At 43.8% G+C, this 18,167-nt stretch overlaps 1 protein-coding gene across 1 annotated transcript in view; it reads right to left on the bottom strand.

Moving 5' to 3' along the window:
• The window catches only part of TG (thyroglobulin), a gene marked incomplete at its 5' end in the record, with an annotated part of 163,359 nt that extends 146,030 nt beyond the window's left edge, over positions 1–17,329 (bottom strand). The window contains 9 exons of the mRNA XM_082046264.1: positions 609–1,658; positions 5,205–5,390; positions 7,155–7,298; positions 8,906–9,012; positions 13,732–13,891; positions 14,249–14,452; positions 14,913–15,010; positions 15,895–16,003; positions 17,242–17,329. Of these exons, the coding sequence (XP_081902390.1) occupies positions 609–1,658; positions 5,205–5,390; positions 7,155–7,298; positions 8,906–9,012; positions 13,732–13,891; positions 14,249–14,452; positions 14,913–15,010; positions 15,895–16,003; positions 17,242–17,329 (2,146 nt within the window). The remainder of the gene's footprint in view (positions 1–608; positions 1,659–5,204; positions 5,391–7,154; positions 7,299–8,905; positions 9,013–13,731; positions 13,892–14,248; positions 14,453–14,912; positions 15,011–15,894; positions 16,004–17,241) is intronic.
• Positions 17,330–18,167: the final 838 nt, after the last annotated feature.

Consider the following 18,167-nt stretch of genomic DNA (forward strand, 5'->3'; position numbering starts at 1 on the left):
GGCCTGACAATGTGACCTTTATGAGAAACCTATTAGCCTTTGAATCTCTTTCCCACATTTGGACCCCCGTGACATCCTATCAAGTTGAGGATATATTCTTGAGCTAAAAGACTAAAAGAGGTTCATGTTTTAAGGCACTGAAGCTCTTCAGGATGAGCCAGTGACTGTGCCAGGTGACTTGGTCCTGGAATTAAAAAGGCTTTTTCACTTGGTATGGGTCACATTTAGTTACACAGATGCACCAGGTCTCATGGGCATCAGGGATGTTATACACAGTAGCTACACACTTCAACAGAGGCAGACGCCAATGACATGCTCATTAACAAGGCAAGACTTAGGCTCCTGTTTTGTGTCCCTACACTAACCCACTGAAAGAAGAGAGGACTATCTTTAATATGTAGGATATCAAGGATTACATACACTGTATTTCCCACTACGTACACTGTATTTCCCTACAACTGTAGGGCCGACTCACTTTCCTGTTAGGGGACAATATTGTTTGTGTACATCATCCATACATTTCTAGATAAAATCAGATATGAAGAAAGAAGCATGAAATTCCAACATAAGAAGGAAGCATCTTTAAGTTCCCAGTCTCTAGGACTTACATTGCATTGGCTTTCCAGCTTTGCCACTTATTCCTGGAATAGTCTTGCCATTCAAATCAACACAGAAGCAATTTGTTCCATAACACTGGAGTGGCAGAAAGTCTCCATCCTCAGTGCAAGAGGGAATAAAAAGATCTGATCCCGCAGGCAGGGTTTGCTTCAGGTTTTGCAGGTTTCTCCTTTGCTTCTCACAATCAGTGGGACACCTTGGACGTTTGCCTGGAACTCTTGAACCTGGAACTTCCTTACCTGAAGTGTCCAAACACCAGCACTCTCCTGCATAGCACTGAACTTCCTCGTACCTCCCCTCCTTGGTGCAGGTTGGAACAAACAGGTCCCTTGGCTCCAAACCACAGTCTTTGGATCCCAGCGCTATTTTGACCACTTCACCTAAATCTTCAGCAATGCTTTTGGGGACAGAAATCACTTGTTGAAGAAACGTAAAGAACGCTGGTAGTTCCAGAACAGAGGAAAGGAATTTCATCTTATTCTGATTGTCTTGTAGAGTTACTGTGCGGCCAAAGTTGCCTACAAGAGGTTTACTCAAAATTGAGCTTTCCTTTGATACATCAGCTAATTCCAGAAGGCTTTGGATGTTATCTCCATCTACCACATCCTCCTGCGAGAAAAACTGGCCAATGCTGTACTTCCCACTGGTGCCAAGTGCCCCAGTAAAGTTAAACTGGATCAAATTCTTCAGGAACCTTCCTCCAAAGAGGTTTTCTTGGAAACGCTTTGGATTGGCCGTAAATTGCAGTGCCACTTCAGCCAGTTCCCTTGATGGGAACATCCCCTTGATGGCTTCACTAAGAGTGATTTCTAGCCCAAGAATCTGGCTGACATATGGGCTTTGTGCAACTGGGGATGACAATCCAGAGTCCAGAAACAGCTCCTTGAAGTAGGGTGGGCAGGGTCTTGAGAAGCCAGATATTTTTTCTGATTGCATGTCTGGCGTGGAAAACAAATTGTGCTGACTGAAGTAGCCAGCGGGGCCATAAAAGATCCTTGACAACGCCCGCCGCCTCTCAGAGATGCACCCTTGCTCTTCACCTAGACAAAGATTAAAAAACATGCGAATTTTTGAACTTCCAAAACCTGTAACTCTATGGCTGTTTTTCAAACAGTCTCAGTAGAAAACACATAAAAGTGCAGTTCATCTTGTCTCTGCTTCCTCAACTACGCACCATATACATTGATAAGGAAATACGAACTGTTGTTGAATATGGTCTATAAATAACATTTTCCAGTCAACAACACTAAGTGAAAGCAAATATTCCTTCACCACATCTGAGTTTTCTGGTCTGTGGTCTTTTTCTGTTTCTATTGTTTCCCAACGTAAAACCTCATTCCTGTTCCCATGGCTGAAAGAACAAACAAGTCTTTTCCAAATACTTTAACTCCCTGGTAGGATGCCTGCTTATAATGCAAACCTCCAATGATGGCATAATATGCGAACCTAAGAAAGAAACAGACTGCAGAAAAATGGAAAATTATTTTAACTAATGCCCACTAACAAGGAATTTATGGAGGCATCCTACCTAGATCTTTGGTTTTCTAGTGAAGTGTTCATTACAAGAGGTTTCAAAATAAATTGTTAAAATTAGCAGTAATAGAGTGCTAAGGACCAGATTTCATTCACAAATGAGCTCCAAAGAAAAAACAAATAGAAAATTTCAACAAAAAGAGTCAAATGTCAGGGGACTGAGGGTACCAACAGTGGTCCTGGCCACCCACATCCTGGGCCAAGCTAAGTCATAGGTGTTTCTGCACCCAGCTCCATCTGTACATTCATAAACAGGTGGCAATGGCTCTAAGTTAGGATGCAACCACTGAAGAAGGTCCTCAAAAGGCACCAAAAAAAGGAATTACTTGGTAGATAAAAGACACTGAGAACAAAATAGACAGGATGGTTATGGCACTGACAGAATCTCTGGAACTCATGCAGCAGTTTGAATTGTGCCACAGGGTTACATTTCTTTGAAAAGTGGAAGAATTATAGAGAAGGGATGCAAAAGTAGCAGAATTATAGAGAAGGGATGCAAATGTATTTTGAGGACAGAACAGCTTTTCCAGAGAGACAATTCAGCTTGGACAAAAAAATATAATATATGTTTTTAAAAAACAGGATTTTTCACATTGTTCACAATAGATAATAATTATTATTCAGTATTTCTCACAGCACAGGAATTAGAATGGTCCAGAAGTAGAACACATAATTATGATCACAAAATCTATTGTCAGAGGATGCTAGGAAGGAAAAAACATTAAAGAGCAACAGGGCAAATCCCTGGAAGATGGCTCCATATGGGACAGCTGAACATGGCAATTTGGGTTTAGCTTCCAATTTGGGACACCCAGCAGGCAACAGGAAGGATATATGGAAGCTATATGCATCTCCCATGTTTTTCTTGCTTTCTCCCTAAGCACCACCGTGCTGTCCCTGTAGGGGACAGGGTTGTGGATAAACAGCTTTGGTCTGCTCCAGCATGGCCTCCTTGGACTCCCCATCCCACCTCATTTATTCCACATTCAGGAAATACAGTCATGAACCCTGTTAACAGTAAGGAGAAAAGCTGAAAATCTTAAAAGATGCTAAAATGGATTAGCAAGAAATCTGAAGCTCTTTGATCAGCACCTTGCTCACTCCTCCTTTCGCACCCTCGTCCTGCTCTGCAGTTCTGGCTGGGGCTCACGGTCCCTCACAGTGGTTCCTTTGTAAAGGCATTTTCTGTAGGATGGGCCCCTTCTGTTTTCAGTGTTGGCTCTTGGTAAGAGGGATGCAGAACATTCCTCTGGGGACCAATAAGTTAGTGTAAGCCACAATCCCACAAGTATGCTAACACAAAACAAATGTAGGATCATGGTCTTTAAATGCTCTCTCTCCTCTCCTACCCACTTCTGAATCAAATCAAAGCAAAGTGAGAAGGAACAAACAGAAGAGCAGTGCTGGGGTGAGTTTAATGTAAAGGTCTGGAAAGACGTGGGTCTCTATCAGGACTGCCTGGTGTTCTAGGCCATGTGAGTACCCAACGTGCCACCCACACCTACATCTCTGCATCCTCCAGCATTCACGCTGCTGAGTGTGAGAGCTGCAGATGTTAATGAGAAATGAACCAGAGCAGAACTGGAGATATACACATGGCATGTAGCTGTCCGAACACAGACTGCATCTATATCCTCAAGAAATACCTTTTCAGGAGTTAGTCTGCAAAACCTCTGCAGAAATCTTTCCCTGTTTAAATTTCCTGAGTCTGCCAATAAAAGCTGCGAGCAGCCTCAAGCCATTGCCCTCAAAAAAATCATAAGGAGGGTTCAGCAAAGCAAACTCAAAGAGAAAAAAACAGTTCCAACATATGGCAAGGCCTCTCGGAGGTTCCCGTGCAATATCCTTGGTGATCAGCCTCGAAGGCACGTTAACATTTTCATTTCATCGTAAGCCTGTCTGTGCCCAGAGCACTCCGAGCAACTTGGAGCCGTGACACCCAGGGTAGGCTTCTCCTTCTCTATCTGCGTGGTAAGACTGTGTCTCTCAGATGAAGAAATTACCTTGCCCAAAGGCAGCTCCTGCGTTAAGACCTTGTGCCCCAGCCCTCCAGCATAATCCTGAATATTTAGGTAGTGTGCTCTGGAGTGAAGGTTTTTAACTCTTCTCCTCCCCTCCGGCCCTTTGACATTTCTGCTGTCATTTCCATTTGAGACAGTGATTTGATGGTGTATTCTTAATGAAATCTCTCAAAGCCCGAACCCACACACCTTTTCCAAATTGCCTGGGGTTTTTTTAACTGGATTGGGCAATTTTCATGGCCAAATATGCAGTGACAGAGATGAGAAAAAAATGCTAGGAAAGAGAGATGCCTTAGAAATTCCATAGCATTTCACCAAAGGAAGATGATAAAACCAAAAACCACAATCACTGGCTTCCTTACATTATACCAGATATTTTGACTTAATACCCCAGTTTCCGGAGTCAAGAAACAGATATCACAGCTGCAAAGAGTATGCAAAACTAAAAGACTAAAGAAAGGTCATAAAGGAAAATACGATGTACATGATATTCATTTATTAGAATATGGCTTTTAACCCCAGGGAGGATTTCGGATCCTAGTTTTTGAACACCAGAATTTGTCACAGCCAAGAAGGCAACTGCTCCTTCAGGTTTCTGGAGCTGGGGCTCTTTAGCTTGGAGAAGAAGAGGCTGAGGGGTGACTTCATTAATGTTTACAGATATAGAAAGGGTGAGTGTCAGGAGGATGGAGCCAGGCTCTTCTTGGTGACAACCAATGATAGGACAAGGGGTAATGGGTTCAAACTGGAACATAAAAGGTTTCACTTCAATTTGAGAAGAAACGTCTTCTCAGTGAGGGTGACAGACACTGGAACAGGCTGCCCAGGGGGGTTGTGGAGTCTCCTACTCTGGAGACATTCAAAACCTGCCTGGACGCCTTCCTATGTAACTTCATCTGGGTGTTCCTGCTCCGGCAGGGGGATTGGACTGGATGAGCTTTTGAGGTCCCTTCCATCCCCTGACATTCTGTGATTCTTTCTAAAGACACCAAGAGGTGTGCACATTTCTCCTCTTCCAAATTTCATACATACCACAAGCTGGGAGCTGTCCTCGTCTCTTTGTGCCCTGGACCTCTTGCCCTTTGGTGTCCACACACCAGCACTGTCCTCCCTGCTGACACTGCACTGGTGTGTAGCCCCCATCGGCATCGCAAGCCGGCACGTAGGCATGCTGGTAACGCAGGGCTGTGTACCGCTCAACCTCACACTTCGAGGGGCCTGGAAGAAAAACAGCTTGTGTTAAGGAGGGAAAGCTTAAAGTTTCAGACCCATCTCTGCTTGATCCCATTGTTTGCCTGTTTGAGAGAAACAAAAAAAAAAAAGGGAAAGAAAGTTTAATTTCCTGACTGTTTTCAGTGAAATTTCACATCCCAGACCAAAATGCAAATTATCCATCTTCTCTTTCCCTGGAGAACTGGCCCCAGGCTTTTCCTCTGTAGTACTTGTTTCTGAAAACTAAACAGAAAATAAAACCTTAAAACATTTTTCAGCCATAGTTGTGGATAGGCAAGAGTATCAACATCTCTCTCAGTGGCCATGCTGGAGGTTAGATGAGCTCGGGCCCTTAACGCAAATGAAAAGGTGATCAATAGAGACAGATGTGCAGCTTAAGAGACTGAGATGAAGGAAAATATCAGTGTTTCTGAAGACAATGAGGCATTGCTCCTGAACAAAGATCTGCACCTCACTGTGGAGATTCGGTCTGCGACCATCCAATTTCTTTCACTTCCCTCCACAGGGATCTGAAGACCCCATTCTTGTCAAACTGGCCTTAATGGCAGAGAAGCCAAAACTCCATAAAGAAAATCTTCTGAGTTATGATTTCTCCAATACTAGACTACACCCTTCCAACAGAAATTTTGCCAGTTTATATAAACTTGCGATCTTGCAGCGTAAACATTTTTCACATTCAAGAGCTCTCCAGCTACACTCAGCTACAGGTTGAGGTAGCATGAGCATCATGTCAGAGCAACACATTCATCAAGCAAGTCTGACAACTTTCCTAATGCGTGTGGCTTCAGGTGGTGGTGTGAGATCTGGGTAAGTCACCAAAGCAGTTCCTTTCTCAGCTGAGGAACGTGGTCACATCTCCATCTTGTGGCTGCTACAGCATCATCTTTGCTGACAGCCGCTGCGTCCCCAGCTGCAGTCAGAGCTTATTGCACAACGCTGTGCAGCGGGAGGGGGAAGATGCTCTCCAGACTCTCCAGGATGATCAGTTCATCCCAGAAATAGAAAAACCACACAACTATGTGGCCAGAAGACTTACATCAATATCTGCTTAATATCTCTGGTGATGCAATTCCTTAGTGAGGGTCAGGCTGCAGTGTCAGAGAAATTTGGAGATGAAAATGATCACACCAGGGGGTTCAAATTCCCCCAGCCAAGGTAAGTCTCTTGGGCTCTGGTGTGGGAGAGAGAAGGAGGTACCTGACTCCTGTTCCACGGAGTTCACTGCCTGTAGGCAGAGAAACTCTCTTCGCATTTACCCCAAGTGGGGAGGGAATGGACCCAAGGGCAGATCCAGAAGTTCAGCCTGGCTGGCTAAGGCACCACAAACTCTTGTGTAGCCTCCTGGGGATTGAGTGTGCTATGGCCAGCCTAAGATCCTTCCTATTTCTGAGTGCACCGTCATAATTTAGGGAGTATTTTCTCAGGCTTTTAATTTAGTAAATCATCAGATCCATCTCCATAATCTCAGGGCAAGAGATAGAGAGAGTTCATGGGATTTCAGCTAAAGTGAACTTCAAGTGTGTGGGAAAGTGTTGATCAGAGGACAGGTACAATCTGCTGCTAAGAATGTACAAGCCTGAGGTTAAAATTCAGCTGCAATTCAGGGACCTTGTTTCTTGCACTGAAACACTGATATTACATTATTTCATTGCAAGAGATTCCTAGAACAACTTCCCTCAGTGGCAGCTGTCACATTTAAGCTACAAAATTGTCAGCGTATTTACAGGGCATCACCCGGGGGCTACTCACATCTGAACTTGCCAGTTGTAGCCAGCTGAACCCCCAGAAACCGTCTGTGTAGGATCCGATATATACTGGTCTCCATGAATGTGCGGGCGGGCTCCAGGGCAGAGAAAACTGTGTCATAAACTTCATCAAGCAGCAATTCCAGTCCTGGGAAAGACAAACTTTTAACACAGAGCCTGATTTTAAGACTGAAGTCACTTGCTTTGCACCAGAATAGCAGAACTGGAAGCCTTTCAGGAAAAAGCAAAGCAGTTCTCTAAACAGGCAAAATGTGAACTTATACTGCATAACCCTAATGCACCACACCATGTAACCCACTGCTGAGTCCCCAGGCGTTATCTTTATGCCTTGACATCGACCAAAATGAGCAGGAGGAACACCCAGTGACTGACACTGTCAGTCAGAAACCAATGCTTCCAAAAAGCAATTCCTAATTGTTTTGCTGATATACCCTGAGCACATTAAAGAATGTGCAGTAGTTTCTCTGAGTGTAAAAAAAAAAAAAGACTTTTTGGAGAACTTCTCACCCCCGTGGAAATTAAATGCTAAAGTTCCCATTTATGATCTAAATTTTAAGCTATCATGCTTTGCAGTTTTCCAAAATTTTCGTTTTAAACCACCCTATCTAATGAAAAGGAGCTGGAATTCCTCAACCTCTTCATTCCTCTTTCTTGGAAAAAACAGCCTTTCTTCTAACGTGTCCCATGAACTATTAACATGCCTGAAAGTTGTCCTGAAGCTATGAAAGAAAAAGAAGGACCATCTGATGTCCCTGTCCTGGAATATTGTGTCCAGTTCTGGGCCCCTCAGTTCCAGAAGGACAGGGAACTGCTGGAGAGAGTCCAGCACAGGGCAACAAAAATGATTAAGGGAGTGGAGCATCTCCCTTATGAGGAAAGGCTGAGGGAGCTGGGGCTCTTTAGATTAGAGAAGAGGAGACTGAAGGGTGTCCTCATTCATGTTTACAAATATATAAAGGGTGAGTGTCATGAGGATGGAGCCAGGCTCTTCTCGGTGACAACCAATGATAGGACAAGGGGTAATGGGTTCAAACTGGAACACAGGAGGTTCCACTTAAATGTGAGAAGAAACTTCTTCTCAGTGAGGGTGACAGACACTGGAACAGGCTGCCCAGGGAGGTTGTGGAGTCTCCTACTCTGCAGACATTCAAACCCGCCTGGACACCTTCCTGTGTAAACTCATCTGGGTGTTCCTGCGCCGGCAGGGGGATTGGACTGGATGATCTTTCAAGGTCCCTTCCAATCCCTGACATTCTGTGATTCTGTTTGATTCTGTGCCCATGGAAAGGGGGTTGGACAAGGTGATTTTTAAAGGACTCTCCCAACCCAACCCATTCTATGATTCTACCTGAGCAAGAAGAAAACAGTTCAGTCTCCAGGCCCTTTATATTCTCCTGCATTTGTTAATTGGACTCATCGAATATGATCCAATTTTCTTGTGTGGGCAGAGGCTGGACATTCAGAACTGCTATTCCACCACCCCAGAAAGCACAAGGTTAGTTCCTGGGCAGCAGCTCCACTTGCTGCTGACTGCAGCGCTGCTCCTAAGGGTGGGATTTCACCAGTGAGCTCCAGCCTTTCCCATGGGCACTACACTGGTCCCAGCAGCCTTACTTCTTGTAAGAGTGAACCTGAAGCCAAAATGAAGCTAAAGACTGACACTTGTTATTTGTCCTTTCTCTTGGGAATTCAAAGCTGCTCAATCTAAAGGATCGGATGCTGGAGGCTACTTACCGGTGTCTGCCAACTCCCTGCCCAGGCTGTCTGCACAGTAGCAGTAACCAGAGACCTCTGGGAATGTCTTCCGCAGGGAGCTGAACGTTTGGAAAGCCTCCGGGAGCCTGGAAGGGAAATCAGCCTCCTGTGAGGAGCCCAGGGAGACTCATCGACAACAACAAAGCATCACCTGTGTTTCCCTCCTGAATTTGTATGGTGAGGATGTCTGCACAGCACAAAGCCATTACAAAACCCTTTGGCCTCCTTCTAGCCACCACATTCTGACATGATCCAAATCAGAATTTCAGCAGGCTAACAAGTGTCCTAAATGTAATTTTTTTTAAGCAAACACAGGACAATAAGGTCTCCCTTCAGATAGATTTCTGACCCTTCCTAAGCAGGTACCCAGTACCTAGCACTCATTTTCAATTCTATTCTCGCCTCTGAGAGCCTGTCAAAGAGTGTAAAATAGAGGGACATTGGCTTAATGTTATTACAACACCCATTCTTTAGCTCCTTCCACAAATCTGCACACGATGGCACAGTGCCTAAACAAACAGGTTGCTTCCTCTTCCCTACATGGTATATAGGTTTTCTGCAGTGAATTAAGGGCAAAAGCTGGTAAACACTTCACTAATCTTTTTCATTTTGAAAGCATGGCCCAATGGATTAAAGAGAAAGGGGGTTTTAACATATTACAAGTACAAATGACTTTTACTTCTGGAGATCAAAGAGACGTTAATTTCCAGTATAATACTCTAAGAGTGACAACAGCCACATTCCAGAAAAGCAAAGATTTAGGCAGGAAACTTAATAGGGTTAGAGTTGGAAAAAACATAATAAATGTGATCTTAAGTGACAGACACTCTAGGGTTTCTCCAAGCAAACAGAACACAAGTTTCTCTAGATTCAAGCAATATGACCAGGGAAAAATTTTGCCAATTTCGAAAATAGTCATATTATTTTACAGACACACATCCTTACTGTGAAATACGATAAAGGTCTGGTGTCCCAGTTGCACACAGCTTATGTGGGAAAAATCTAATGAGAGAGAAGTGGAATTTTCTGCTCAAGACATTCAGAAAAATACATAAAGTAGGTTTTTACCAAAGAAGGACACTTAGCAGTAAGAGTAATGGTAGATTAGGCCCTGATCGACTGGGAAAAAGCTTAACGTGCCAAAGCAGTTTGCTGTGAAACTGGGACTATGACCAACCTCAATTGTAGAGGCACCTCCTGCAGCCCCAGGCTGCTCTGGCACGTGTGGCCTGCAGTAACCTGGAGAAATGCAGCAAAACACTTCTCTGGCCCAGAGACAGAGGCATTCTGTGGTGGAATAATGGCCCTTTGCAACCTTCAAGATCTGCCTGAGAGCTCTGCCACCTCATGCCAGGAGAGATGAAGATGTTACTGCTTCCTCAGTACATCAAACCACAAGCTGGGGAACACCCTCTGCTGTGAGGATGGGCTGAAAGAGCTGGGGTTGTTCAGCCTGGAGAAAAGAAGGCTCCGGGGAGACCTTATTGTGGCCTTTCAGTACTTAAAAAGGGCCTATAAGAAAGGTGGGGACAGACCTTTCAGCAGGGCCTGTTGCAAAGGGACAAGGGGTGATGGTTTTATACTAAAGGACAGGAGATTCAGGCCAGACATAAGGAAGAAATATTTTACAATGAGGGTGGTGAAACCCTGGCCCAGGTTGCCCAGAGAGGCGGTAGATGCCCCATCTCTGGAGACATTCAAGACCAGGCTGGACAGGGCTCTAAGCAACCTGATCTGGATGAAGATGTCCCTGCTCATGGCAGGGGGGTTGGACTGGATGAGCTTTGAAAGTCCCTTCCAATCCAAGCCACTCTATGATTCTACAATTCTGCCCAAAGCAACAGCAACCCCTGGCAGAGGAAGGGGCTGGTGACCTCGAGGTTGTCCCAACTCATCCAGCCGTGCTCCTGCCTCAGAGCCTGCACATCCCTGCGTAGTGCTGCTCCACCCTAGCACTCTCCTTTGCCTTCAAACTAAAAGTCTACTGAGTCTCTCCACTTTGGATCGTCAAACCCTGCCCAGTGCTGGCACTGGCGTGCTGAAGACAATTAAAATGTCATACCTCGGGGCACAAAGGAACTTCTGGCAGCATTAAAACTATGCAATTTAATATATAAAGAGCTAAATACTATCTTTCTATGGTCTTCTATGTAAATATAGATATATATGGCTTGGGGTATTTCAAGAGTTTTCTCGTCCCCTTAATTATCATGTCCTGGTTCCTAACAGGAACATGATCTTAAGAGAGCAATGCCCTGATACACAAAGGCAGATCTCTTCACTGTGCTTGTCCTTAGAGCTCATCACCCCAGCATCTCAGCGTCTAGCAGAGTGAAACAGGATGCAATGGAAAAATACTGCATGCTGATTTCTTTCATCCGTAACATTAAGTCACATGCATAAATATACTACTTTTATATAGGGCAGATGTGTAGTCATATCCTGTCATTCTGGTTATTTTGTTCCAAGCTGAGAATACAACTAAATAAAGCACAAACAGATATAAATTAGGCCCACACAAACACAAGGACAGAACTTCGCTCACCTTACTTGGAAAAGTCATTTCCTACTGCTTCTTTTCTTTTCTTAGCCTCTTTCTAATCACACCCTTCAACATGAGTAGTGATAACACAGACTACCTCATCTATCAGACCCAGTCCAAAACAATGGCTGAAGCAAAGATGACTACATTTAAGTTATGGATAAATGTATATCCATGTGTTTCAGCAAGAATGCTCACACTCAAAAGTATGGGAATGTAAATAAATGTGAGGTTGTTGACCTTTTCTTTCAAATATGAGTCTCTGCACATGGGTCCAGCAAAGACAACTCATTACTGATTTTCAAAAGCAGATTTGCAAGTAATCCCTTCTATGTTTCATATGTGCAGCTCAAGTCACAGCTGCCTTTCTCCTTGACTATTCAGAAACAGAGGGAGAAAAACTAATCATAGTTTTTTTTTCCATTGCCAATTAAATAATATATAGTAAGGCAGAACCCCCAGTGAGGTGGGATAAAGATGCTGACACAAGGATCAGTCTGATGGAAATTATAGCAAAAAAGTAAAAAGATCCTCCTTGACTCTTGATTTTTTTGGTCATTCCCACCAGTCTGCTATGGGGTCTTCTACATGGCTGCCCATCCAACTAGGACCTGGGCATAGTCTGCATCAAATAAGTAAGAGCAGCAAAGTCACCAAGGTGAGGCAAGAAATTCGGGCTCATCTTTCTTTCCAAAAGTCTTCCTCTTGGGAAAGTCTTAACCCTAAGCTTCTGAATTTCTCCATTTATCTTTTGTAACACATCGATTTATTCTGGAATATTTATAAAGGTGTAAGGAAAAAACTTGGAAAGGGAGTTAGTCCAACATGTCTAGATTTCTAAAATCAGCCTGTGGTACCAAAGAACATTGCTCCACTGTTTCCACATGAACATAAAATAAGGGCTTAAATCCCTGTTCTGCTACAGCTCTTTGCTGTGAAACTCATCCCTTCAACTCCATATTCTGGCCTCCTGCTTATGAGACAGGATAATGATATTTCAGGCAAGAGTAATATGAAAATAAATATATTAATGACCTGAGATTCTCAGATATGATGGTAATGGGTTTAAGTCAATGCTATAATTAGAAAGGTAGGCAGCTGGGAGTGAAACAATCCTGCTGTGATTAATTACATGACACAGACACAAGAAAAACCCAATCTCACAGGCCTTTGCAGACAAACCTCCCAGTGGGAGAAAAAAATGTTAATTTAAAGCCTTGCTTTCTCCTCTGTAATTGCTCTTTTTGAATTTCCACCCTCCACAGGCCAACAAACAAAGCAGCCAGATCATTCTGCTCTTGCCAAAATAACCTCTCCCAAAGCCCTGACAAATTTGCACTGTGCATTTGGGCCTGCCTTTCAGTTTTGCTTAAATTAAAAAAGAAAACCCTCAAACCAGCTAAACTGACATATAAAGCTGACAATAAAACGCCTTTACTACTACAGAGCCAAGTCAGAATGAGATATTACGTTTACTCCACTGCCCTCCACCGGAGGAAAGTGTTGACTGAGATGTCAAGATAAGGACCCTTCACGAAGAGACCAAAAGGTGTCTCTGGAATATCTGCACCAAAATGAACTCCTCCCCCTTGTGGTTCCCCTTGCCCATCTCTTCTTTCTCTTTCTGAGCATCAATTCCCAGCTCCTCCACTGGACAATGGATTCTTCCTCCCACAGATGAGCATTTGATCCAGCATTTTGTCTTCCCCAGCCCACTCCAACAACCCCAAACCAGTCAAATGTCATCTTGCCTGTTCATCACTCATTCACCTGTGTGAGCAACCCTGGCACTGCCTAAACAGAGAGGAGCTTCCCATCATCATGTGGAACTTGCTCTTTGTACCTTGTCACTTGTCCATCTGTTTTCCTCTCTCATGTGGAATCAACTTTCCTACCTCAGATATATATATATATCTATATATATATATCTATACATGAACTCCTCTCTTCCTTCCATATTTATCTCATTTGCTGTTGTGTGTCGATCTGGAAAGCAGCCCTGGCTACTTTTCCAAACACAGATCCCAATGTAGTATCCAGTGCTGTGTGAGGACACACTGAGCAGATGGCACGGATGGAATATCACACTTTTCTAAATTAGTAAATTTAATTCAGAAGACAAAAATTCTTGCTTGGTTCATTTATCAACAGAAAATACCATCATACGGGGTCACAGGAGAAGGGCTTCATGTAGGAAAAAAGAGACACTGACTTGAAGAGGTATGCAGGATTGCCTCCCTGTTTCAGAAGCCTACCCTCTTACCTGTTATAACTATGAACGAGATCAAAAAACATCATGTCTGTGGTGTTGACAAACTTGCACTGGACAGGCAGAAACTCTCCATCTGCTGAGCATTGTGGGGGGCTCTTCTCCCCAAACCCATGCAGAATGCGACGGTCTCGGATCTCACAGCTCCCCGGACCTGATGGGAAACAAATTTAAAATTTACTGGTGTTTTAATTTCCTGCAAACAGCTGAGTAGCCATCCCATGGATTGGAAGGTGCTTAGATTCATTACATTGAAGAATGGACACCTAGATGCCTCATATCCTCTTTATGAGGAGCAGAAAGTTGGACTCAACAGTCCTTCCTTATGGGTCCCTTCCAACTTGAGATATTCTATAGTGTATGAAACAGGGACTTACATTCCTCAGTTAAGCACCTGTACTTCTGTAGCATAAGTGTAGGCTTCAGTGTCCAAGCTTCTGATCTACCACCTTTCAATCACATCAAACATTCCCACCCTACAAACCCCATCGTTCTGTTGGTTATTACTTACACTGCGTTGGCTTTCCTCTCTGCCTGGTACCATAGATCTCCATTCCTTCTGGATCCACACACCAGCACTGACCCAGCTCTGTGTCACACTGCACCTCATCAAAAGCCCCTGAATCCAGGCACTGAGGGATGTAGGAGATGCTACTGCTGTTGATGTATCGACTCACCAAGATCCTCTGCTTTTGCAGCTGGCAAAAGGATAAGCCTGCAGTACCAGAGAGTTGCACTGTTAGAGAAAGGTACTTGCTAGGTCCTGAATCATTTATTAAGACAACACCTGAGTCTTCTCAGAGCAGCAAGTCCTGATTCTGCCACCCAGGTGGCATGAGGACACTGATGGATTTGTGGTTATGAAAATTGCTATGGAGAAACCCACCACAGATGGGGTTGAAGATCTCATACTCAAAAGCCAATATACTAAGTCGATCTTTCATTCATGATTTACATTACTGTGACCTTCCTAAATACAGTCAACCCAGATGTATCAGGTTTCCATGATCAGTCCTGAAGAAAATTCAGAACTTCTACCAGAAAGACCTAGCAAATTACAACAAACTAGAGTCCATCAAAGTCTGGAGCTAACTTGTTCTTGATTTCAGCAGTTCAAATGCAGTTTTAAATGGTTCTTTACCCAATCTGAACAAAATTAGAAACTTTTGACTTACAAGATATGGGATATCCATTCTGTTTGCTGCCAGGTACCTCAATGCCATCCTCATCCACACACCAACAGGAAAGGCCATCCCTACTGCACTGAACTGTCCTGAAGGAGATCACAAGTAACATATGTTATTCTGTTAGTGACAGAGTCCTCAGTCACTACAGGACATAAAAAAACCATAAAGCGAGCCAAACAAGTTCAAATAATTTAACACTGCAAATAATAGAATCAGAAAAGGCTGTATTTCTGGTGCCTCCAACTCTGCCTAATGGGAGCTCTTAATTCTAATAATTCTCTGAGGTCTTCAGAAACCGCAGATAAGTGACTTGAAGTCACTCAGGAAGCAAGTAGGATGGGCAGAATCCTGATTCTCAGTATTTGAGATTTACCATACATTTTGAGATATTTTCTAAGTCAAATCTAGCAAGGTCAAGGTCCTCCACTCTAGGCAACTACAATAAGATAATAGTGGAGAGCATCACAATCCCCCACAGCCTCAACTGTAACTCATTAACTTCTTGCATCTTCAAGAAACATGCTGCTCTCTAAATCACTGTTCTCTATGTGGTTTCTAGTTCCTCTACTGCCTTTAGAAGGAAGCCCAACTGTGCCACCTACAGCAGTGGATAACTTCTCCACCTTGGCTTAGCTGTGCCTGATCACAGATCAGAACCCATGAGTGTGTTGTAGGAAGGTAGTAGTTGTATTACACAACCTGCACCAAGTACTTCATATGCAAACAATGCTGCCAAGATTAGCATATTAATCTTAGATTGACCACTTAACCCAGAGATTATTTCCAGCAGCAGAGAATTCATCCAGGAGAGGCTGGATCTGCAACATAACTCAATGAAGTCTCTTTAAGTCTTCTACACCTCACACCCTCCAATCTACTTATATGGAGGCTCTTCAAAACAGGCTAAAGCTTTCATTAGTAATGAAAGGTCATGTCATATAACAGTGGGATAATAGCAAGGATGAATTACCTGAACTGGCCATCTTCTGAGCACTGAGGAACGTAGGTTTCTCCTCCCGAAAAAGCCTTTTCCCTCTGAAGTTCACATGGACGTAACGGCTGGGCATCTGTCTGATACTCTGAAAGCAGCAAGAAGGTAAACAGATAATTGTGGTTTCACCACAAGCCTGTTCTTATCAAAACCCTGTTAGTGCCCATGCTGCATGGTGACAGCCCCAGGTCCATGGGTCCTCCCTGGTTGTTTCCCTCTGCTCCTCATGAGCATTTCTGCATGGGACAGCACAGGGAGGTGCTGAGCAAACTGGCTGGGCTGCCAGCTGCAGGATAAGCACATGAAAGGGATGCTCATGAACCCTTTTTCCAGCCCTGTATTTAATTAGTCTCAGCTCTGTTTTGTACTGGTATGGCTATCATTTTCGGGTACCTGGGATAATTTACTCACTCAGAGTTTGTTGTGCCTATCTCCGCTAGTTCTATAAAAACACAGCAAACAAACAAAACCACAGCTTCAGCAATTTAGAACAAAGGCTCACTTAATCCAGTATTTGGTCTGAGTGTGAACACACATAGTGGTACAAATACATAAGTATTCTGAATACTTTTGAGCCTCCAATAATTGCAGCTCAGGGAGTCCTTTAACCACAGATAGCTTCTGTGCACCTAAGACCTCTCAATCACTTCTGTTCCTGTGAGCTTTTACTGTGTCCCCTTAAGCCCATATGAAAATCTAATGAGACTGTAAAGGGGTTTTAGGTTAGCTCACCTTAGACATTCACATATAGGCAAACCTTACCATTTTCATCTTAAATGTGACTTTGTGCCAGTTGCTCTGGGATGTGTGAAGATGCCCATATTCAGTGCTAGAGACAGTCAACTAAGACATACAAGTCAAGAGATTGAGTGACTCCAACTGCTTATTGTACAGGACTATCACACTCAGACCAAAGAGCTGGGGACAGCACTCAGACTACCCAGTACCTTAAGGTTCAAGCCTAAATTGGATGATGCCACGTACAAGTAGCAGATACAATCTCAGGACCTTTACATCCATGCAGCACCATATTTTCTTACCAAAGTTCCTTCTCTAACCCAGCCTGTTCTTCTAGAAAACTTTTCTTGTTTTCCATCCAAAATCCAGGTCTACTGAATTTTGATAACGCTGACCATTTACAGATCCTTGTAGCTCAGTATATAACCTGGAGTTCAAACTCAGTTTGCACACACACAATAACTAGCTAAGCTTGCAGTGTGAAAGATCATTACATATTTTGTCAGAATAAAGTACAGAGCAGAATAATGATCACAGGAGTATAGTCACTGCTGGACATGGGCAAAGGAAAAGAACAAGGGTACTTACCAAATATATTGGCTGCTGCTATGCTAATCAAGCAGCAAAGAAGGGTGCAAAATGGGACAGAGCCCACCGTGCACTGGGGGACTTCCATCCCCTTTTGTCAGTGGGGCAACCCCGCACGCCCCACACAGCCCTCACCTGCCTTTTTATAGCAACCAGTGCACAGATGGGTTCACTTATGTGCTGGTCGACTGGCCATGAAATCGGACGAGTGACGCAGATGATGCTTCTGGGAAAACCACAAGAGGCCCGTTCACCTGGAACCACCCTTGTGCTTCTCCTCAGTCGGTTCTCATCGCTCCAGGGAGCAGAACGGAGCCCTCATGGAGAGGAGAACAAGTGGGTGGCAGAGGGGACTTAGTTAAACCAACGTACAGATTGAACATATCGAGCTCCGGCTCTCAGTCGCACTGTGGCACAGCCACACTCTGTGCTCTGGGTTACAAGTGCATTTTTTGGTGTTTCTAGGGAGCCTAACCTGCAAGAGTTAGGCCTGCAAGTGCTGCGGGACTAGGAGTAAATACAATTCATAATGTGGTTATTTATTTAGTGAAAAACAGGGTGGACGCAGCTCCACTGACTATAAAGGGAACGGAAGCTCAATTGCATTTGACCCTTTGCTTTCAGTCCCACTTGCACCATGTGCTTTAACACAGCCAAGTGTCTGTAGGAAGCAGCTTCGCTTCTTGGGCTTCATCCTCCAGGTGCAAGGTCAGTGTAACCATTAAACTTGTTTAGTCAAGCTTTTTGGTACTAATTACATGCAAAATTCTTGACCTACAACATATCAGAAATATTATTTCCTTGTTCAAAAGCATCACTTTTTACTTGTCCACCTCTTACAATTGTCAGCATTTACTTGCACCAGGAATTATGAGAACTCACCTCCGCTTGTGCAAAGGTTGGAGAAATAGGCCCAGAATAATTAG

The sequence above is a fragment of the Streptopelia decaocto genome (assembly GCF_964273445.1).
Source record: "Streptopelia decaocto genome assembly, chromosome: 2".
In the NCBI taxonomy this organism is placed as follows: Eukaryota; Metazoa; Chordata; class Aves; order Columbiformes; family Columbidae; genus Streptopelia; species Streptopelia decaocto.